This window comes from Hippopotamus amphibius, chromosome 1 (assembly GCF_030028045.1).
Source record: "Hippopotamus amphibius kiboko isolate mHipAmp2 chromosome 1, mHipAmp2.hap2, whole genome shotgun sequence".
Taxonomy (NCBI): Eukaryota; Metazoa; Chordata; class Mammalia; order Artiodactyla; family Hippopotamidae; genus Hippopotamus; species Hippopotamus amphibius.
In genome coordinates this window covers 193,455,631-193,479,446 of record NC_080186.1, presented here as the reverse complement: position 1 = coordinate 193,479,446, position 23,816 = coordinate 193,455,631, and the positions used below count along the sequence as shown (strand labels likewise).

Sequence of the window (23,816 nt, the reverse complement as noted above, 5' to 3'; positions counted from 1 at the left end):
TATTAGAAATATGGTTTTGTGAAATAAAACTGTGGAGCACAACCACCCCCAAAAGTTCAGAGAATACTGACTCAGAATCAGTAGGCAATGTTGTAATTTATAAAAATATGAATTTTATGGTTAAGATGGAAGGTACATTTCAAAAATATCTCAAAAACCCAATATGATATTTGTGTTGTTACATTCTAAAGAGCATTAAATATTTCTAATCTCACTTGAGGAATAAGTCAGATTAGAAATCAATTAGACATAGTCAAAATTTAGTTATTTGACTTAGAGATTGGGGTTCATTCCAATCCAGTGTTTGATTAATTGATGCGCAATAGCTCGGCTTGGTGGCACAAAGAATGCCTGCTGCTTCCCTTTGTTCACAACATCCACAACCTAAAATATACCACAATAAAATGTATTAGGATTTCAAAACTGCCATACTTAAATACTATTTCTGTGCTTATACAATTCAACTAAAATGTAATGACTTTTACAGTGAATAACAACAGGAGAAAGTAATAACGTCCATATTCAACATGCAAAATTTAGTATTTTTATTTGCTACCTGTTTTAAAGCTATAATCTAAAATATGTCTAATAATAATATTCCTGCTTCTCATCTCTGAAATAATGTTCACCCATTTTAAGGCCATTGAAAGGTATCATTAATATCAATGAACGGCATGGAAATGAGAAAATGACACAGAATCATCATTACTAGAAGAATCTCACAGAATGAATTAACAGAGGACACATCAATTACATTGTAATCCATGAATGATGAGGGGGCCATAGCCATTCATTCAACTTGTTGAAAACATGTATTCTTGCTACATGCCCAAACCAATACAGTCAGAGAACAATCAATAGAAGAAGGAAATTAAATTGAACTTTACCTGTTCTCTAGTGAACCAGCGGGCATCCTCTATTTCATTCTTGTCAACTTTAATTTCTGTAGACACTGCCACAGCTAAGCAACCAATCATTAAGGAGGAGGGCATTGGCCATGGCTGACAAGAGACATACTGAACATGGCCAACTTTGACTCCACTTTCCTCTTCTACTTCTCTCCGTACAGCATCTTCTATTGTCTCCCCTAATCAAATGGGGCAAAAGAACAAGTAGCTGACGAACATACCCTGGACATTTTGTGCTCCAAATGGTTCAAACATTTGGAAATCACTTTGGACAGAAACCCAATTCAAAGAATCAGAAAGCAGAAGCCTAAAACTAGATTGGAATTCAAGAAACATTATTTCTTAAAGTATATGACTATTTACAGAATCAAAATGCCAAGAAACTTCATTTCTTAAAGGTCTACATTTTTTACATTTTAAAAATTGTAATATCTACAACTATCCAGCACCTACTTAATACTGGCTAAACACTATGCAAACACTTCATATATTATCTTGTTTATGTATCTAACCTTTTCCTCACTAAAATCTTGAAACATTTTTTCTTATGTTGTCAATTATTGCAGATAACTCTTTTCCAAAGAGTTAAAAACTATATAACACTGAGTTTAAAAACAGCATAAAATAAAACTCATTATTTGCTCTTTCTAAATGATTATTTTTCTCTAGATAATTGTTGACAGCTATGATAAAATAAAGTGATGCCTATAAATGTAATTTATATTTCTGATTTGTTGAAATTGAGAATTGGAATAAAGGGAATAGTTTCTAAGTTAAGTTATCTGAAAGTTTAGAAATATTTTGCTATTTAAATACAGCTTTCTATTTTAAATAGATTGGTGAATTTCCTATATTAAAATTAATTTATGTTCATAAAAAATATAGTGAAAAGATAACTCATAGACTAGCATAAGATATTGGCAAGACCAAAACTAAATAAAAATTAGTATACAATACATATTTTAAAACCCCTAAACTCAATAAGAAAAAAGGATAAACAACCAAAACAAAAATAGGCAAAGAATATAAAAATGTAAAATTCAGGGAAAAAGAAATTGGATGTCTAATACATATTTGAAAAAGATGCTCCATCAGCAGGGAAATAAAAATTAAAACTACAATGACATACCATTTCATATCCATCAGAATAGTGAATAAAAATTCTGATATTCCTAACTTGGTGAAGATGAGGAATAACAGACATTTCCTGTGCTTCTAGAGGGAGTGTAAATTGGCAGGAACACTTCAGAAAACAACTTGGCAAAATGTGGAAAAGATTAAGATGCTCATATTCTATGAGCTAGCAATTCTACTATCAGATATACACCTTACAGAGGCTTGTACCACTCCTCGCAAATGTGCACAAGGAGTAGTTCAAGAATATTCACTGTAATGTTGTTTGTAATAGTAAAAGCTTTGAAATAAACTAACTGTCCAATAGCAGAATGGATAAATGAATTGCAGAACATTCATAAATGGAAGACTACACAGCAGTTAAAAAAAAAATGACCTAGAGCTACTACAGGCAGCATAGTATTTAAGAGCATGGACTCAGAGCCAAACTGCCCAGGTTTGAATCCCAGCCTTATCACTTACTAGCTGTTTGATCTTGGGCAAGTTATTTAGCCCCTGTGCCTTAGTGCCCATGTGTAAAACTGCTGAAATAGTACCTACTTGATAAGGTTGTATTAGGATCACATGATTTAATATACAGAAAGCCTTCAGAAAAGTGTGGCACTACATGTGTTTAGTACTATTATTATCTATCAATGTAGATAGATTAATGTTGGAAGTTAAGATTAAACATGTATTAATTAGATATATTCATTCATTTATTCCACAAATATTTACTGAACTCCTATAACATGAGGCATATGCTCTAAGGTTTTGGGATACAGCAATAAATAAAGTCCTTGCCTTTATGGAACTTACTTTCTGGTACTAGCAAATAATAAATAAATAGGTAGATAAATAAATACATAATATATATCATGTTCGGTGCTGATGAGTGCTGTAGGGGAAAAATCAGACTGGATGACAGGGGTTGTAAATGCATGGTATGGGGCTAACTAATGTATTTGGGGCTACCAGGGAAGGCCTCTCTGAAAAGGTGACAATTGAGTCTAGTAAGGAAGAAGTGAGGTGTAAATCATGCAGATATCTTGGGTAAGAGTAATACATGAAAGATATGTGAAAGAGCAAATACTGAATTTTTAAAAGACAAAATTATTCCACTAGTAAAAACAAAAATTATATCATTTAAAATACACAAAATATTTAAAAATATCCCAATTTTATATGATAATTTATCAGAGATTATTCCTCAAATGCTGTCCAAAATTTTTATTTAGAAATTATGTTAAATGAAAATTACTATAAAAGTTATTAAGAAAAGGCTTACCCGGTTCAATAAATCCAGCAAGGCAGGTAAACATGCCTGGAGGAAATCTTTTCTGCCTGCCTAAAAGACACTTGGTCCCATCTGGATGAATAACCTGCATGATTACTACTGGATCTGTTTAAAAAAACCAAACAAACAAACTCCGATGTATGAGTGACAGGAAAAAAATAATTTAGACTCATTGTGTGAAGCCACTGTCTAGTAGAATAACAAAAACATGTATCTCCTGTAAGAACAAGACTTTTGTCTAGTTATAGGAGATTGTTTCTTTCTGCCTGAAGACAGAGTATTTCAGGGAAATTGCATAGAAAATTGTTAGCAAGCTAAAGAAAGACGATTTTTGTCTTCTTTCTCATCTTAATAGCAACATTCATTGTGTAATTATGGTACGCTAGGCATATTCTTGTTTTTTAATTAGAAAGAAGTTTGAGTAGGTAATACATGGCATGGAAAAAATTCAAATTTTACAATAGTAAATGTGGTGAGTTTCCCTCTTCCTTCCACCCCAATCCTTAACAAAATGTTTTTAAGAGCTATTGTAGCTCTATGATTAAGTTTAAGCCATTAAAAAATTAATTTAAATAATAGTTCATCTCTTCAGAGGACACTAATGCAGTGAATCACTAGATCATGACTGAGAACCATTAATCAAATGTAAAAAGCTCCTGAGAAGCAAACACCTGTCACTAAGCCATACACTTTACTCCTGGGAGACCTCCTCAGGTGTTGTTGAGTTTGTCCTATTTTCACACAGTTTTAAAGGGCTGGGTTATGAGATTTCCAAATCCACAGCCAACTCAAAACAACAATTAGCAGGAGAGAAGGTACAGGCAGACACCAGCAGCAATGAGAAGCTAGCTCCAGGCTGTACTGCTTTGATGATGCCACAAGCAGGTACTGGATGATTAGGGCTTTTCTTTTTCTCTCCAGTAAGTGGACCCAGATGGTGGGCTTTTGAAATCATGTATCTCAACACATCAAATTCATGCTGATTAACCCAAGGTTAAGAAATGGCTAGTGAACGTCATCAAAGTATGTAATACTTTAATACTTATAGTCTTAATGGTTAAATTAAACATGCTTTTAATAAAAAAGCCCCTCAGCAACTCAAAATCTTGTCTTTCCAGAATGTCTTATTTCCTACGATTTCCAGATGGCTGAGATTTCCCTGTGAAAGAAAAGGCTTACCGACTCTTGGATATGATGTATTGTGCACCCCGTGGAGGCTAGGACAGTCTGCTTTTAAGCAGACTCTTTTATAGCCACCTTCTTCAATTTTAGTTTCACTTCCACAGGTTGGGCAGAATTTATACCGACTGTGCCAGGCGAGAACAGATCTTGCTTGAGCTACAACCCCTATGAGAGAAGAAAAGTTTTAATTCTGTGACAAATTGTAAACTAATATATAAGTAAAATGTTCTTAAGTCATATTTAAAGATGTACACTGTATTTTCTGAATAGCTGTGTGATCAAGGGTTTTAGTATTCATATTTTTAGGATCTATAACCTTCTTTTAAAGTAAAAGATTTAATTCTACAGATGACATGAAAATTACATTTACCTTTACTTTGGACTAATAAAATATTTTTTCTCATATAACTCTCATATAAGATAGATGTACTAACATCCATATACACTGTATAAATTTAGGCTTTTACTATAGGTGATTTGTAAATTTTGGATTTGCATGACTCTAGCATATAGTGACTTTACAAATGGTGACTTTACAATAGTGACTTTTAAAAAAAAAATTTATTCATTTATTTAGGCTATGCTGGGTCCTAGTTGTGTTGCAGCATGTGGGATCTTTGTTGTGGCATGCAGGAATATTTTTTTTTTTTTTAGTTGTGGCATGCAGGCTCATAGTTGTGACATGTGGGCTTCTTAGTTGCAGCATGTGGACATCTTAGTTGCGGCATGCGGACTCCTAGTTGGGGCATCCAAACTCTTAGTTGCAGCATGTACCCCGACCAGGGATTGAACCCAGGCACCCTGCATTAGGAGCGCAGAGTCTTAGCTACTGGACCACCAGGAAAGTCCCACTACAACAGTGACTTTTATAAAAATACACTACAAAGACAGTTATTAACTTAGATTTGAACCATAGAGCAAATATTACTAGGAAACTGTAGGAACCCATCTCTACTTTCCTTGGTGACTAAGACAATGCTGGTCTGTGCCACTGTGGAACATACTCTGTTTACAACTAGAAGCTACATAGAATATTTTTTAAAGTACTGTGTTTACAACTTTTGTGATTAACTTTGTTTATGACAAAAATACCTGATAGAATAAATCTTAGAATATATACACTGTCTACAGCCTTTACCCTGATACTTCAAAAAAGAACTGACATGGCCTAAGCAAAAATACTAAAACTGGGGCAATAAGAGTAGAAATGCTACATTTCAAATGCCTAATAAACCTTCTCTCTCCTAAAGTAGATTATGGTCTAAGGATTTTGAAATAAACAAAATAATCAAAATAGCAATAGCAATGTTTTAAGCTGGGAAAAATGAAATAAACCATAAATAAAAACAAATTTAACACAAATTCAGTGAACCATAGGCAACATTAAATATTTGCCTTCTCTGTTACTTTGTAATATGTAATTTACCTCAAGGTATCTCCATTATTTCAAAATTATCACAATTGAGTACTTACTATGTGTCAAGTACCTGGCAAAGATCTTTACATGCATTATCTTATTTAACGTTTAGGGCAACAGTATAATGTAGGTACTATTATTATCCTCATTTTTGGGAGGAGGAAACTGAGGCAGACAGAGGTTAAGTATCTATGTAAGGTTACATAGCAGCTGAGTAAGAGCCTCAATTTCCTTACTAGGTTTTTTTTTTTTAAGATCCCTTTGATCTTAAAATTATATATACAGCTTTGAAGAAAAGATATTTTCTTTTTAAAAGTGTAGTGTTTTTTCCACAGATGTGGAGACTAAACATACCACTCCAGATTTTGGGATAAGTTAAGAAGTCTTTGGAAGAGCCTACCAGGTCACCTAAGGGAAGGTGGACACTGACAAGTGACCCCTTCCTCACCTCCCATTAACTCTTCAGTCTACCGTAATATACCTTGTATTCCTTCTATTCCACTGACACTCCTCTCATCAAATTCATCAACAGCTTCATATTATCAAATCAAAGATTCTATAAAAAAAATCTGTCTTCATCTTACTCAAATTCTCAGCAGCATTCAATATGTTTGACTATTAACTCCAAGAAATACTTGGCTCTCTTGGTTTCCATGAGCACATTCTCCTGTTTTCTTCTTACCTTATGGGTGCACTGCCAACATCATCTTTGATGGCTCCTCTACTTCTATCTGACCTCTAAATTTAGGGGGATTCAGGTATGATTCTCAGGTTCTCTTTCTTGCTTGCTCTCAACTCTCTAATCTCAAAAATTCCTGGGATTTAAATACTACCTTTGTGCTGATGACTGCCATACAGGTATATTCCAGTTCCTCCTCTTCGTTCCAGATTCTGTTTCCCTTCTCTGAACCTTAACATGCCAAAAGCTAAAATCTTGACTTATTTACTTCAAGTCTGTCCTGCTTCCCTTGCTCTACCCATCATTCTACATTATTTCATCAAGAAAGAGTATTACCACCTACCAAATTACTAGTCTCAAACTTAGCAGTCATTCTTGATATTTTCCTTCATTATATACCCCATACCCACTCTATTGGCAAAAACTGCTGATTTTCTCTCCAAAATATATCTTGTATGTACCACTTTTCCTCCATCTCTCCTATTATCTTAACAACTCAGGCTGTAGTCTAGGTTACTAGCGTCCCTTTCTCAATTTTAAGTCTCAAGCACTGCCAGTTCTACCTCCAGAATATCTCAAGCTCCCCCTTTCTCTCTACTCCACTAATTCAAGCCACTGCAGTCTCTCACCTGGGCTACTGTAATCTCCAATTCCCTCTTAACAGGACTCCTGATTTCCACACTTAATTATCTACAGTTCACGATCTACAAAGAGGCCAATGAGGTTGTTTTTTTGTTTGTTTGTTATTTTAAACATAGGCCAGGTTACAACATATAAATGGAATTTAGAATAAAATCCCTCATTTCTTACCATCATATATAGGATCGTACATAATCTGGCACAACAAGCAACAGAAAACAAAGCAAAAAAGTCAAGGGCTTTGCCATCATGCTCAGTGTATAGCAGGCACTCAATAATCATTCACTGAAAAAACAAATGAAACCAATAAGCATTAGGGTTAATTCTGGGGAAACTAATCCTGGCTGATTAAAACTGCTATAACCACCCAGGAGAGTAGTCCTCTAGGATGAGAACTTAAGGTTAAGTTTCTAATGAAGACAGCCTAATTTCATTGTTTCCTGGAAAGACTGTTGTACTTACTAGAAATTGCAGATATATGCAATTTCAATCCAGTAACAAAAATAAGATTATTACCAATACAAGTAAAGAGTGTTCACTTCTTACCAGCTTCTTTTTCTTTCAGTTGCAGAAGAGCTGGCATTGGAGGATGAAGAAAATAACAATTTTCATGTCTTTGCTTAAATTCTTCAGCAGCAACAGGATCTATACCTAAAGCAAACCAGGCAATGAACCCATCCTCCTCTTCTTTTGAGACTTCTCCAGCATTATTAAATAACTCTTTTTTCATTTCAAGTTCTACTCCAAGGAAAATCAAGGTGATCTTCTCAGGCTGAGCCAAATAATCCTTTATATCTGTGTAGTTCAGCTGACAAAGCCTGACTTCCGGCTGTTGGAAACTTTCTTTATTGCCACCTAGAGTTACCAAGGGATTTAAATCTGAGAAAAGGATATAAACTGTGGCTGGATGGCTTTCTTTTGCTAATAGCCAGTCAGAATTATTTCTTTTTTCACTTTTCCGGTCCAGTAGTGTCTTGCTAAAATAATTTTCACATTCTTCCACTTCACTGGTTAGGAACCAAGGCTTCTTGCCACCTTTAGCATTAGCCAGTAAGTTAGCTATGTGCTTATAACCCCAAAATTTAGCAATATCCAGTGCAGTCTGCCTTGATTTATTGACAATGGATCTGTCGCACCTATGGATGGAAGCAAAAAATAAAATAGGAAAGAAACGTTTTCCTCAGTATTTATTACAATAAAATATTTCCAGATGTACATGATAGCCCCTCTATTTAATAATTACATAGATTTCTTTTTCTTTTAGCACATAATATACTAATGGAAAGGTTAAAAGAAATAATAATAAATGATTAAAAGTTAGAGACTGGATATTTAAAATTCCTGGAAAATTATTTACAAAATAAAAGAGCATACGTTTTATGTGTTATAAGGAGATATTAAATTTTTACAACGAGCTTTCAGTAGTCATACTGGGTAGATTTACATTTTCTATTTGGGAGAAAAAAATTAGTTTAACTCATTAATTTCTTTGCTATTAATTATGAAGAGTTAATTACCCAATTAAAAATGTTAAAAGTTTTTAATTAGAAATTATGCCATTATATAACAAGGCTGTTCAATGAGTTATTTACAAGCCCAATGTTATAAATGTGGCTACAAGAAAAATTTAAAAGAAAATACATAATTCAGAAATTAAACCAGACACAACTTCAAGTGGTACAGCCTAAAATGTTTACCCTTTCTCAAGTAGAAACTGGACAACATCTGGGTGCCCATTCCTTGCAGCATACATTAAAGCAGTCCAGCCATTTTCAGAAGTTTCATTGAGAAGAGACGGAGAATGACTGAGTATTACTGTTAACCTGGCAATATCTCCTTCTGCAGCTGAACAGTGAAATTGGGATATTATTTCTTGGTCTGGACTTCTTTTTACAGAAGACATTTCTTCCTTAAAATAGAAAAAAACAAAACAAAACATTTGCAATTGCTTTTTTGTATCAATGACTGAACATTATCAGGGTGCTGATATAATTAGAATTAGTTATGGTTTCTAAAACAATATACTCTTAAAAAGGTAACTAGTAGTCAACTGTCATCACAGCATACATTTCAAAATTGTTATCAATTAAGAATTTTAAATATAATTCAACATGGGGGATGTATAAAATAATGTATAAAGCACTTTGGTGGAATACAGTTGAAGGGGGTAACATCATTTGGAGGGGGAATAAAGTAACATATTACAAAGAGGAAAGTGTATTTGAGGCAAACCAGAGGGGCTTCAATACGGATCAGGGCATGAAGGGAGTTAAAGCACACAGAAATAAAGGCAGATGTTTTTAGCAGATGACAAGTAGTATTCTCTTAGATTCTATGGTACTAGACACAGATCTGTCCTCTCAGGGACATTATGATCCTATTCAAAAAGCTAAGTTTCACATGAAAAAAATTTACTGCTTTACCTTGCATAATTAATTCTGTTAATCCATCAGGGATTGATTTTTGCTCATGGTGTGAGGTAGGGGTCATGACACATTTTATCCCAATAGATAATCCATTTGACTCAGCATCATTCTTGAATTTATTATCTTTGTCCCATTATATTGCAGTATTATCCTTGTCATAAATAGATGACCATATATTTTGGATATATTATTGGACACTGTTCTATTGGTCACTTTGTGTATCCTTAAATCACAGAGCTTTTAAAACCATTAACTTTGTCTACTTTGTCACTGTTATTTTGGTAAGAAAGATAATTGTTCTATACCTTTTAATAAATGTTGCCTAATTGTGGGCTGAATGTGGTAGGGCACAAACTGAGCTATTTTTTTGTGGAAATGGTTCATATTTCAGTTGTCTATAAACGTCTCAAAGTACTCTTTTTAAGGTATGATTTTTTTTTTCTATGAAATTCTATTAAAATATTTGGGATTCCAACTAGGTTTCTACCATTCTGAGCATAAGCTATTGAGGCTAAAAAAGAAAGGTTATAATCCATAATTTTTGAAAGCAGTTGTCTCTAGGGTTCTGACACCGCAATTTTGTTGGTCAATTGTGTAGCAGGAGTAGCATGACGATATTTAAAGAAAAAGCTGGGCTGGAGATTAACTTTCTTATTTTGTCTCTGTTTACCTTACCTGTTTAAATCTTTCTGCTACCTATAAATAGGTCAAAACACAGGAATGGAAACAAAATACTGAAATTCTGTATACAACTTGAATTAGGAGTGACTTCTAGATTAGAAAACAATTTTTTATGTCTTTTGATTTACTCTGGAATTTACCTGACCATTCTCTTCATATTAAGATTTCTAAACGTTTTAAAAATATTATGAAAAACAAAAGCTACAACTTTTCCGGACTTTATTTTGCACTGCTGTATACTGACTCATGTATGGTCTCCCTTTAAAGTTGCCTTTTCCTTAAAATCATATCATACAGGTTCTTCAGTTAGGTTTACTTTAGGCAATCTTTAAGTCATGGTCATTTCCTCACTTTCTCCACAGCCCACTCACTCCAGGTTGACTGCCAAACTGGCCTGCAAAAATATAGTACCATTCACTACCCCCAGTGCAAAGCTTATGCGTATGCGTACAGTATTCTCAGGAGAAAATAAGTGGAAAATGTACACTTTCTCCCTTAACTTTCTCAGAAGAAAAGCCATCTAGACATGGAACACTTACTCATTCCAGAAGAGCACACAGTCTAAAGTCCAGCTCTACTGTGTGATTTACTTTTTCCTTTCTCAGTGTCAGGTTCTTCTGAAGGTAAGGATTTGAAGGCAGCATGAGGTGACTCAGTTAGCTAAATGCTGCCCTTACTTTCCAAGAACATGGACTATCCTAGAGATCATTTTAAAGAATCCTGGCTCTTCAAATCTTTTAAAGGGTCTTAGATTTTAGCCAAACCAATATCCACTTTTACGGATCTGTAACCCGGGACCCTGACTGGTCCAAGGTCAGATGGCTCAAGAGACAAGGCAGACCTCAAATATAACACTGTCACTGAAGTCACGGACCATTATTTCTTGGGCATTCAAGAGGGCCCCTCTAACCGACCAAGCGCCACCCATGCACGGTCTCTCCAACGTCTCCAAACAGTCAAATACCTTGAGTTTATTTCCTTGCCAGTACTGTGAAATTCCTTTAAAAAACAAACAAACGTGAAACCACCCCTGAAGCAGCGCTTCTCTGTCCCCACCTCAAAGACTGCACTGGATCTACTGCGTCCCCAGCCCCTCCCGGGCGCCCTGGCCGCAAGTCCAAGGCTCCCGCGCCTGCACTCGCACCCCAGCGCGAGGGTGCGCCACATCACCCAGCAGGGGAGGGCCCGACAGCGCGGAGACCCAAGACCACAGAGAACTGGTTACCACCTCCACAAGGGGCACTGGGCCGACTAACTCGCCGCTGCTGCTCCTAACCCACAGCCGAGCAGAGCAGAGGAAATCCAGTAACCGAAGGATCGGGAAAACCCCAGACTCACGCTTCGCGGCGCCGGATGTGGCCTCTCGGACTTCCGGCGGAGAGCCGGTGTCCGCGCCCGGCTTTATGGGAGTTGTAGTGTGGAGGTCGCATACTGCGAGATTCGAGAAGGCTCGGGGCTTGGGAGTGGAGGCGTTGGGCAGCCGGGGCAGGAGGTCCCAGCTGCGAGGACCGGCTTCCTAGCGGTGAGTGAAGGGCTGTTTGGTTTGGTTTGATTTTTTTTCCCGGTGAAACCGAGAAGTGTAGAGCAGTGAAAAACTGTAGGTCTGTGGAAACAGTTTTAAGTTCTCCAGAATTTCACCCCCAGCCCGGACAAGCTTCTCTCGGATATAGTTCATTGCGTTGGAGTGTTCAAAGCATTCTTTCATGTTACATAAACCTGGAATATTGGCTGGACCAAGTCGTTCCAGTATATGACCTTAAACAAGTTGTTGGCCTCCGAACCTCAGTCTTCCCATATGAGAAATGGTGCCATGTATTGATGCCTGCCTCATTCAGTAGTCCTCTAAAAAGTTTGTCAGTCGCCCACAACGCCTCCTTGGGTTGTTGTGAAGTTTGAATAGGATAACGTATGCAAAGACCGTAGGACAGTGAGAAGTCTGCAGCTAGTACGCACATGCAGTTATTATTGTTGCTGTTATTTAGTATTTAATTTCCCGCGTTTTCATGCTGCAAAATCTGCACAAATTGAGTTCGAAATTACAAAGCTGGGCGTTAGTCGTCTGACTCCAGATCAGGTGTTTTTTCTTTATTAAATTGCCCCCTTGGCATTCAGTAACAGTTAAGGGGCCTCAACGTTGACCATTGCTGCTTGTGCCGATTTTAGGCATTGGACGTTTCTTTTCTCAGCGAAGTTTTTATATGCCCGCCGACATTGTACTTTTTTTTTCTAACTTTGTTCTATGTTTGTTTCTGTGAGTAGTTGTCTTCAGTCTTTAATGATATCAGCGATGAGGCAGGGGGTCAGAAATACTAAGTTTAGTTAATTCACTTGGAATACCCAATCTCTGTACTCAGACATATATTAAAATAAGTAAATTGGTTAACGAACGCATGTATAGTAATCAACTAGTATAAACAGTAATTAATATGTAGCTATCCTCCGCGTCCTTTGGATTCTTTTTAAGTAAATTCCACACATCACATTATTTTATTGATAAGTATTTAAGATTAAGCTTTCTGAAATTATGAATATATATCTAAAATATAAAAGGGCTTTTGCAAAGAACATAGATGCAATATGATTAGTATACCTAAAATTTTAACAGTACTGTAATATATGTCTCAAAATGTCTCATAAAAGAGACGTTCAATGTCAAATTTGTCTTAAATTTTATTATATATTTTACAATTGATTTGCTGAAATCAAGACCTAAACAGTCTCCACATTACATTTGATGTTTTTCAATCTATAGTTTCCTCTTTAATTTTTTTATTGCAATCTCTTTGTTAAAAAATGATTCTGTAGAGTTTTGCACATTATGAATTTTGCAAATTGTGATGCATACCTATGATGTCTTTTCTCCTGTTTTGTTTTCTTTTGGTTTTTTTTTTTGTTAACTGGTAGTTAAATCTACAGGATTATTCAGATTGAGTGTTTTTTCCCTTGAAAAGACTTACTGTTTACTTCCTATTGCATTACTTTAAGAGTCATATATTACATGGTTATCTTTCTGTCACGTTATGATTGGTTATTGGGTTCAGATGTTGTCAACCTGATAAAGTTTATGATAAACATACATTTTCCTATCACTTTTTCCGCTGATAGTTTTAGCAGCCAATGATGATTCCTATCTATATACATTATTTCATTAGGAGTTGTAAAATGGTCATATTCTTATTTGATCATTAGTTCTACCTTTACTAACAAATTCTTTTATAATAAAGAACTTTACATCATTGTTTGTACAGTTTTTATAGGAAGAATAAGATACGTATGATTTCTTCTTTATTTCCTTGTTTTCAGAATGAGTTCCCTCGTCGCGTTCAAGTTTTCAAGTATATTTATGCACTCAGGGATATTAAAATTTTTAATATATTTCTATAATATTTATTATTTTAATGCTTAAATTGTTTCTTCTTTGGCCAATGGGAACTCCCTCACGTGGACTCCTGAGTTCTTTTGACCAGGCCACTGTAGTGTTTGATAGTTTATTTCCTTTCTGGCATAACAAAATGTTTTAGACTTGTTTTGTAAATATTCTGCACAGACCTAGAATCAGCCCTTTCTCCAAGGTGCATTGGTTCCTTTTAGTAAGAAATGATATTTAGATACCACAGCCTTTGTCCTTGGGGTGCTTATTGCTAATGGGGTACTAAATACTTCTCTGCATGTAATCCACTTCTAGGGAAGTGGAATAGTTACAGATCCTGTCCAATAGTTTATATTCCGGGGCAATAATGGTGCCAACATAGATATTAATACCATAATGTTTTCATTTTATTACTTTCCCACTTAAAAACTTAAAGGTTCCTCAATACCTAGGATAAAAAGTTGAAATTCTTTAGCCTAGCATTAGGTACCATCCTTAATATGGAACCAGTATATATTTTTAGCTTCATTTTCCCAAGAATATTTCGTATAAACTGTCTCTCTGATCCTGCCAAACTGGCTAATAACTGACCTAGGATACCTCTTATTCTTTCTTACCTCAGTATTTTTGCTCATGCTACTTTTCTTGACTTAACTGTTTTCCCTTAACTAAATCCAGCCATTTCTCAAAGCGTAGCTCAGTCCCTCTTTTCTTGGTTCTTCTAGATCATTCCTGACCATATGATTATCACTTTACCAGCAGCGTTCCCTTTCCCTTACCCCACTTCAGTGTATGTTGGCCTTTCTTGCAGCTGCTAGCAACTGTATTTTTTTTTTTTTTGCCCGAGGGCCTTTTTTTTTTGTCACCAGAGCCCACTTTATCTTCCTGCTTAGTAGATCAGCAATGCCAGATAATTAATACTGCCTGGGAACAGCTCTCAGCTAATGATTGACATGAATTAGTATATAAATTCCTCAGCCTTTCTCACTCTCTCATTACACTGGCTACCCTGTTCTAGAGTGGCTACTAGATTCCCTCAGTAGGATTAGGTTCTTTTTATCTACAGTGGACACTTGATTAATAACCAGCCCTTTATTCCCTGCTTTCCCTTCCCTGTCTCACTACCTCTCTCCCTTACTATTGTTTCCTACTAGATAACGAATTGCACATGAATCCTTGTCTCAGGATTTGCTTCTGGGCGAAACTAAACTAAGACAAGAATTTTTCCTCCTTTGAATTCATAACCTTGTTATATAGCAGTTAGCTTCCTCTCCATAAATTGAGAGAATCATTAACCATCATTAAATAAATAAATCACTATTACCATTCATTCTGGAATACATTCTTTTTTGTTGTGCATATTAGAGTCAATGTTATTGCAAATCAATGCATGAAATTTGGATTGATTGCCTTTAAGTCAAGTAATTTGGATTCAAATTTGAAATCACTATTTTCTCTCTGCTCATCAATTGCATCAAATTCCAAAATGGTTTATTCCTCACTATTACCCGTCCTCTAAGCCCTCACAGACCCTTCGTTGCACTTTTTAGTTTTAGCTGCTGTGGAACCTTACTCTCTACCTTTTTTGGGTGCCCTGCAAGCGAAAGTTGTGTATAATACATAGACTATTTCTTAAGACAGAAACACGCCAACTGTTTCCTGCAAATTTAGTGAAAATCTGTCCAGTAAATTTTCTTTAGATAGAAACTTTATTTTATAGACAGCATATAAATAAATGTGTAGGTAGATAATTTTACTTGGTGATTAATCTTATGTTGCCTGGACATATGTTTCATTCTTGCCACACATTGCTTTTAAATTTTTGTATTAATACTTCATATATTTTTGCCTTTTTCTCTAATAGATTGCTATTTTTTAAGTGAAGAGGGTCTGATTTTTAAAAAATTTTCTACAGTGATAGCTGCTTTTCTTTCACGTATAAGGGTGCTTGATATAAGTTGGTGGTTGATAATGAGATATACTGGGAGCTGGGCTTTAACTCTACACAATTTAGAGGTGAATTCAGTACAAGTGAAGGTATCTTGAACTCTGCATAAGGTCTTTGATATAATGTCACATGTAATTACAGATAGGGATCTAATTTACATGCATCATACACATATTCTGCATTCTTGAATACACCAAGTTTTCTCTGGACTTTGGGCTAGCTGTTCCCTCTTTTAAAAATACTTCTCTCCTAGGTTTTCTAATTGTAGGCTCCTTTCTGCTATTCATGGGTTGTTCAGATGTCACCTTTGTAAAGGGCTTCCCTGATCACCTAGTTTACAGTAGCTCTCCTACTGCTATTTTCTTGTTTCTGGCATTCTTGTTTTTGATATTTCATGTTTCTGTTTTTTATTTATTGTCTGTCCCTTGTAGAATGTAAACTACTATGTGGGGGGGGGGTTGAGGGAGGGAGGGAATACAGGGATATGTGTATAAAAACAGATGATTGAACTTGGTGTACCTCCCCAAAAATAACAAATAAATAAATAAAATTAAAAAAAAAAAAACTACTATGTGAGAAGGACCTCATTTATCTCATTTACTTCTGTTATCCCAGGACCTGGGATTTTGATTGGCATATAGGAAACATTAAGTTAATATTTGTTGATGTTAGATAAATGGTTGCTCTCATATTAAGTCAAATGTATTTTTGATGTTGCTACCATACCTTGGAAATTAGAACTTCTCAAATAACTTCTCAGATGGCATGCATCTGACTTTCTGTGGTTATGTTTGTGTGTTTATGGAATTTAGTTAGGAAAATAATATCTGGTTGTTCCCTTTAAGGAGCTCATTGCCTTATGAAGTAAAACATGATAAACTATTACATGTTCTATGATAGAGTGAAGACAAAGTGGAGAGCACATTATGGGCACGCAATCTATACATACAGGGCAGGATTAGAAAAGGTGCAGTGGAGACCTAAAGTTCTTACCCATGTCTTATTCTTCTCTTATTCCACATCTTCTGGGAAGAGGATATGGCCCACGTTCCTTAAAGCTAGCTTGTGATTAGTTATAGCCAATGCACTGTGGATAGAAGTGGTGCTCTTTTGGGCCAAAGTAGTTACGAGACAGTACACTGTCCTCCAGATCCTTTTTACAGTATTATGGTAATCTGGATGTGGCATGTTAAGATGACCGAGTCACAAGGAGATAGGACTGGCACTTACCCTAGGGAGGGAGCTGCTTTGGAGAGCTACCAGACTTGCAGTGGACTTTGCATAAGTAAGAAATAAATTTTTGTGGTGTGAGCCCCTGAAATTTCAGGGTTAAGTTGCTACCTTGCCATGACAAGGCTATTCTGAGTAATCAGAAGACAGTGAGGATGTGACCTCTGAACTGAGTTTTGAAGGGCCAGGAAATGAAAGAACAAAATCTGTTTGTCAGGGATTCTTCCATTTCTCCCTGCCTGGGTAGAACCTGGACCCTTAAACAGCAGGAGCAAACGTGGAGATAAAAGTATGTTAGTAGTCCAGATTTTAAGGAGGTATTAGAGTCCACTAAGTGTCAGATGTGTCAGAAAACACACCATAAAATCCTGATATTCAAGGGCCTTGGTAGGCAGAGTGCAAACAGTGCTCTGTCAGCAGTCCCCAACTTGTCTGATTTAAGGCCTGTTGTGCTCACTCTGCTTTTACAAATGCATTTCTTCTTACGGAGAATGACAGCATGTAATAGCAGTTGGCAGAGATGACCAAAATAAAACACTTTACCCTTTGCAGTGTGTACACCCAGAAATGCCTTTAATCTTTAAATGTGTTCATTTATGATGTTTATGGGTACCAGGTCACTCTTGTTGAGTTTAATGGTAATTTCATCTGTCTTATGATTTTCAAAAACAATTTTCAGAGTTTTTCACTGTTAGAAGTATATGGAAATAACTGTGTTTTTTACACAAACATCAATTTAGTTTATGTATTTTATAAAGAATTCTCAAACAACAGTTTGTTTTTATTTACAAATCATCTCTCCCTTTTTGCTGTGTGAGATGTGTTTTATGAAGCAACAACCGTGATGTGAGGAGGAGTCTTGTCTGATCAGAGGCAGAATTAACATTGCTTGAAAGAGCAGCCTTTCTGTATACTCAAGTTAATTGATGCAGTAATTTAATCATTGAGGCACTGCTCACATTCATGTTTAAGTAACTTACACTTGATTTTATTTTATTTTTTTAGAATGTCTAGGCTAATGAGGATTTAAATGGATTTGTAGCATTTAAAAATGTCCTCAAAACCGATTGCAGCATGACATTCGTCAGATTCTGTATTCAGTTTCAGTTTAGTTATTTTGAAGCTATCAGATGAAAAAAGATCTAAATTTAATATTCTGCAACAGATTTTTTTCCATCATCATACTAAAGCCCAGAGGAGCACAATATATTTTTTTGGTTTTAGTCTTCTACTTTTCCTTAGGATATTTTTGACCCCAGATACTTTTTCTTTAAATTTGACTGAGCTGTGATCATGGCTCTGACCTCTAGCCTTGAAAGAAGAGGAGTTATGCCTCTCAGGAGCAATGCCTCAGGCACTTTGCAAATCTGCTGGCAGGGATTATTTCCCAGGCTGTGAAGTGATGACCTTCTAAGGAGAGTGAATGTCTGCAGTGCACGTAAATTCCTTCAGCCATGATTGAGAGCCTTAGGTTTGTTACCTGCTCTATGAATCAGAGTCCATTCTATCTCTATGGAAGATGGGCAATTTAGTGCTATATTTAAAGCCACATGTTATGTGCTCACACGTCAGTTTATTTATTGCTGGAGGTGAATATATTCTGTGTTTTGAGCCCCATATAGGGTTAGTTCAGAAGTAAATCTGGAATTTTGGCATGAAAAACTGGGACGACTTTACTTCAGTTAGAGGGCACCTATCCCATTATTTCTAAACAAAGTGCCCCCCAGCAGTGCTCTGTCAGCTGTCTCCAACTTGCCTGATTTCAGTCTCCCAAAGAGAATTTCTGTTGCCTCTTAAGCTGTAATTACAACAATAATATAATGCTGATTGCTTCAATATTCTCAGAATATGTTAAAAGGAGGAATGAAATTTAAAATGATTAATAAATACTTTTTAGATTTGTGGGATGGCATTTTGTTTTTATTCTCTGAACCAAACTGTCATTCTTAATCCAGTAAATTTCCAGAGTTTTTATTCCAAAAAGTATTTATACATTTTTAGGATAGAAAACTGATTTTCAATATTATGTTGGCAATTTTAACATTAATGTTTAACACGTTAATGTTTAACACATTAATGTTAAAAATGCGTTCTATATTTTACGTTCTTGTGAAAAACCCTTGAGAATCCACTTATTGCCACCATACTGTCTAGCCAGTTCCAATATAAGTATGACCAACAGAATTGTTGGAAAGCTAGAGTAATTTAAGAGAGAAGCTATGCCACTGAAGGCCATGTGAAAGACTTAGAAATAAGATAAGAAACTATTACAAAATGCCACTAGGGATAGCTCTTAAAATATCCCATTTTGTCCTAGTTAAAAAATTATCTGCTGTGGGTGAAAACATCTCCAACTTAAATCACAGGGAGCTTCACTGGCTACAGGACCATCAATGTGATGCATCTTAGGTAAGACCAGGCACTTTAATCTGAGATAAAATTTGGACATTAATTCATTTGTTCAAAAATAAGTTCTTAAAATGTTGATGGAGAAGAGTGCTTAATGAGGATCAATTATGCAAAATTAGCTATTTTTAAAAAATTAATTAATTTATTGGCTGCATTATGTCTTTGTTGCTGTGTGAGTGAGGGCTACTCTTTGTTGTGGTGTGTGGGCTTCTCAGTGCGGTGGCTTCTCTTGTCATGGAGCACGGGCTCTAGGTGTTCGGGCTTCAGTAGTTGTGGTACATGGGCTCAACAGTTGTGGCTTGGGGGCTCTAGAGCACAGGCTCAGTAGTTGTGGTGCACGGACTTAGTTGCTTCCCAACATGTGGGATCTTCCTGGACCAGGGATTGAACCTGTCTCCCCTGCATTGGCAGGTGGATTCTTAACCACTGCGCCACCAGGGAAGTCCCAAGCTAACTTTGTTAAATCCTACTTTAAACCCCAAGGGATAAAGCTTAACTTACCTAAGTTATATCTCATCATTCATTCTCTTTTGCATGGTTTCTGGTTTCCTTAGCAAACGAAATCTGTAATATATTTGAATGTAGATTTATTTAAAAGTCCCTGGCCTATGGAATCTGGTAAAACAGAAAGGGAAAATAGAAACACAATACTATCTTTATTTCATCACTCGTGGGATGGCAAGGGATAATCAGATACTGATCTTAGCATCTTAGTTTAATATCGGGCAGTATCTCTCAGCGTCACCTTTGCCAAACCGCTCCTTCCTTCCTTCTCTCCCATCTCCTGTGGTTAAGATTTTAATTTAGCATACATGAGAAGAACTGGAGTGAAATAGCTAGGACAGTGATTATATATATTGCCTTTCAAATATTGATCCTAGTCCTGAACTCAGAATGTAATTCCATCTTTGAGCTTTAATGACCTCAAATAGGATAATAGTACATTATAACTTGATTTTGTAAGCCTACTTTTGGAAGAATGTATAAATTGTCTTTATGCAATTTTGTAGCACCAAAATATAATGAATGACGTAAGTCAATCTGATTTATACTTTATAATCTTTTTTTTTTCTTATAAGCAGCCTCTGCCTCCTCTTCGGCGTTCCCACTGTGCCACCATCATTGTTTAAGATCGTCTCACTGGGATTACTACAGAGGCTTCACAACTGCTTTCCTTGTCTCAGATCTCTTCTAAATTACCTCCTAGAATACAGCTAAAAGAGTGATCTTTTAAAATGTGATTGTTCATTTGCTTAAAGTACTTTATTGCTGTGCATCACCTTCAGGACAATATAGAATACGAGGTACTTTTTATTTAATTGCAGTACCATCAATTACATTTTTTGGAGGACATATCTAGAATATATTTATTTACAAATTATACACATGCACAAGGTTTAACATTCTAAAATATTGTATACAGTATATACTATGTACAAAAACAGAATTTTGGAGAGAGGAGGTGGTAAGAATAATTGTAAAAGAAGTTCTGATTTTTTTCTTCCTGTACTCTTGTATTTGTCTTATGTACCCAACTTTGGAGAATTCCACTATTCCCTTATTTTCTACCTACCCTAGACCCATAAGTAAATAATTACAGAAGCTGTGGCATGTCAGCTCCTTCTATTTCTTCTATTAGAAACACCTGCCTCAGTCTACCTCCTCACTCATACAGCCTGTTCTTGAGTAATTAATTCCTACCTGATTTTCAGAACTAAGTTCATATGTCACCATCTCATGGCAACCAAATTATGTCCCCTTGTCTGATGCCAGAGTACTCTGAATAAACCTTTTTCATAATATTTTATAGCATAGGTATTTTTTTGTTCTGCCACTCAAAAGATTAGGTGCTCCTTTGAGGGAACAACTGTCTTGTCCATCTTTTCATCCTTAGAGGCAACCATAATGCCTGACACGTGTTATACCCTCAGTAGAAGTTACATGAATTGATGAATGAACCAGGAAGGAAGGAAAGAAGAAAGGAACAAAGAGAGAGAGAGAGAGAGAGAGGACAGAAGGGAGGGAGAAAAGAATTAACACGTATGTTCAAGATAAAGCAATCTGTTACTGGTAAAAGGAGAATTTTAACCTGCTTCTTCATTGTTTCCTGATGGTCAATTGGTAAATATTCAGGGAAGGAAATTTTGCATTATTTAAGGTAAGAAATTCCGTTTGTTATATATTATCAAATATAAATATTGCTATGTAAATGCTCTCATTTTTCTCCAGGTCTGAAATAGTCACCTGGTAACTTTTTTCTATTGAAAGTTTCGTTTTCATCATTTAGAAAAACTGTCCTGTTTTATATAATACCACAGGACTAACACAGGTATGTAAAATTTTGAAGGACTTAAAGTTCCTTTTGAAATGAGTCTGGGGATAGAGCAAATCATAGGAAGCAGGTTATGGATAAGGATAATGTATTTTGATGATATTCAAATTCATGCAGCAAAGACCAAATAAGTCAGAGCAGATTTGCTGGTTCATCAGTTGTGCTTCTTCTGCAACCTTGTTAGTAAACTGTAACGCATATTACAAAGACCCATCATTTCCCACAGGGCACAGCTCTAAGTTAAGCCTAAAAAGCAACTTTCATTACAGATCATTCATTGAAAGCAGAGCGAAGCAATTACGGTATCTCTTTGAAGAGGTATATTGGCCAAAGACTGTTTTGGATAGTGCATTATACTGGATTGGTTATTTAATACTTTGAGTATTATTGAAACTTGGGAATGTGTGTAGATGCCCTCTTGGGCTTATTGATATTGTTAGGAAAGCAACAGATATATTCTGGGAAAAGAAAGTATATGATCCTGACCAGCCTTCTTGAAAGCTAAAATGTAATTTTCAGTTGCTGTTTGTTTTATGAAGTTTACAGTACCAAGGAAAGTTGTTTTGAGTAATAATTTTTCTGTGACACATTGATAAAACTAAATTTCTATTCTGTTGATAACTTGTCTTTGAGAAAATTTAGGTGTAAAAAATAGGTGTTCTTTTATATTCAATGTCTGAATTTTCTCATTTGAAAAATTGGAATAAAATGCCTAAGATCTTTTTCACAGTGGACCAATCATTAAAATCCTGGCTCATTTTAGGCATATTAGTTCATCTAAAGAGTCAAACAGTCTCCTTGGAAATGGTTGACTGTTTTCTGAAAGTAATGGAGTTTTGTCATCTTTCTCTGATATTGGGGATGCGGTTTTTTTTTTTTAATTCTTTAAATATAAAAGCTCTGAGTTATTTGAATATGTCAAATCTAAGTTATTTAAATTAAACTGAATCTTGTGATTCTTTCTTGAAGGTTTTGAATATAATTTGGAAAAATAGTTTTTTGCAGCTTGTGAATAATTTCTCAAATCATGAGTTCAGATTTCTCTGTTTAAATGGCATATCTTCTTTATACAAGTAATAGCTTGAAAGAAATTATCCTTAGTATTCAGATCTCAATCTAAGATGTGATTCTTTCACTGGTATTTGCAGAGTTGTTATACATTTACACAGGTCATTCTATGGGAGTTTTACAATGTCATCTTTACAGATTCATTCTCAAGATACAATAAATGTATGCTATGGATACAGTTTGGGGGGTATTCTTGTGTCCTCCTGTGCTGTATCAAAGATCTCTTCTAGATGTAATAATAGCTGTTATTTTTAGTGTTACAGCTACTGTACATTTATTTGTTCTTGATCTTAGCTTTTCCAACTTTACTTTTTCATTACCAAGGACACAATCTAGTTCACAGGTTAAAATTTCTCAGCCTCATTAATGAAACAAAAATGGATTTTTCCAAGTTGATTCATTAGTAACCATGAAAGAAATAAATTATAACAGTGAATGTAATGGATTTAGGTGAACATCATTTGTATTAGTTGATGAATCACGTGATTTCTGCCAATATGAAACTTCAATAATTCAAGTGAATGGGATTATTTAAAAGACATTCTTACTGTGTACTAATGAAATAATATTTTATTATTTTCTTGGCACTACTACATTTCATTTCTTTCCCAAATTCTTTTTGCTTCACTTGTATAAGTATGATAATATTTGGTTGAAGTGGAGGTTAATTTAATACTACCTGCCTAGGTTCAAAACCTGAATCTATTAACTTTAAGCTATGACTTTGGGCCAGTTATTTAATCTGTGCCTCAGTTATCTTATCTGAATAATGGATTGATTAATAGTAACTTCCTTTTAAAATTGTAAGGATTAAATGAGTAAATGTGACAAAGCTTAAGAAATATTGGCATTATAACTTAAAACACACTGGGGTTATTCCTATCTTTTTTTTTTGTTAAAACATTGAAGTATTTTTGTACTTGGAATGGTGAGTGTTTATCAAATGATCACCTACAATAAAAAAGTGAATTGTATGAGAAAATTCTCCCGTTAATACAGTTTATTGTAGTTAAATAGTGGGGTTAATGGAGAAGTAGAAGGAGTCTCCAACACTACTTGATTCTTTAACAGTTTAATCTTCATGCTAAGGTTTATGGAAACTGTATGTAACTATCTA

The 23,816-nt window shown here is 35.4% G+C and overlaps 1 protein-coding gene across 6 annotated transcripts; it reads right to left on the bottom strand.

The window, feature by feature from the left end:
• Positions 1-243: 243 nt before the first annotated feature.
• NUDT12 (nudix hydrolase 12) lies at positions 244-11,705 on the bottom strand. Of its 6 annotated transcripts, none has more exons than XM_057737895.1 (8): positions 11,571-11,687; positions 11,307-11,341; positions 8,933-9,144; positions 7,782-8,371; positions 4,498-4,665; positions 3,310-3,423; positions 888-1,087; positions 244-384 (listed from the first exon to the last, which is right to left on the bottom strand). In XM_057737895.1, exons 3-8 carry the CDS (start codon positions 9,136-9,138, stop codon positions 274-276), a joined length of 1,389 nt encoding a protein of 462 aa, XP_057593878.1. In that variant the 5' UTR covers positions 9,139-9,144; positions 11,307-11,341; positions 11,571-11,687; the 3' UTR covers positions 244-273. The 6 variants fall into 6 exon arrangements, with proteins under 6 accessions (XP_057593878.1, XP_057593869.1, XP_057593888.1 ...); XM_057737886.1 differs by lacking the exon at positions 11,307-11,341 and adding an exon at positions 10,882-10,959; XM_057737905.1 differs by lacking the exon at positions 11,307-11,341 and having other exon boundaries at positions 11,681-11,705.
• Between the last annotated feature and the right edge of the window lie 12,111 nt (positions 11,706-23,816).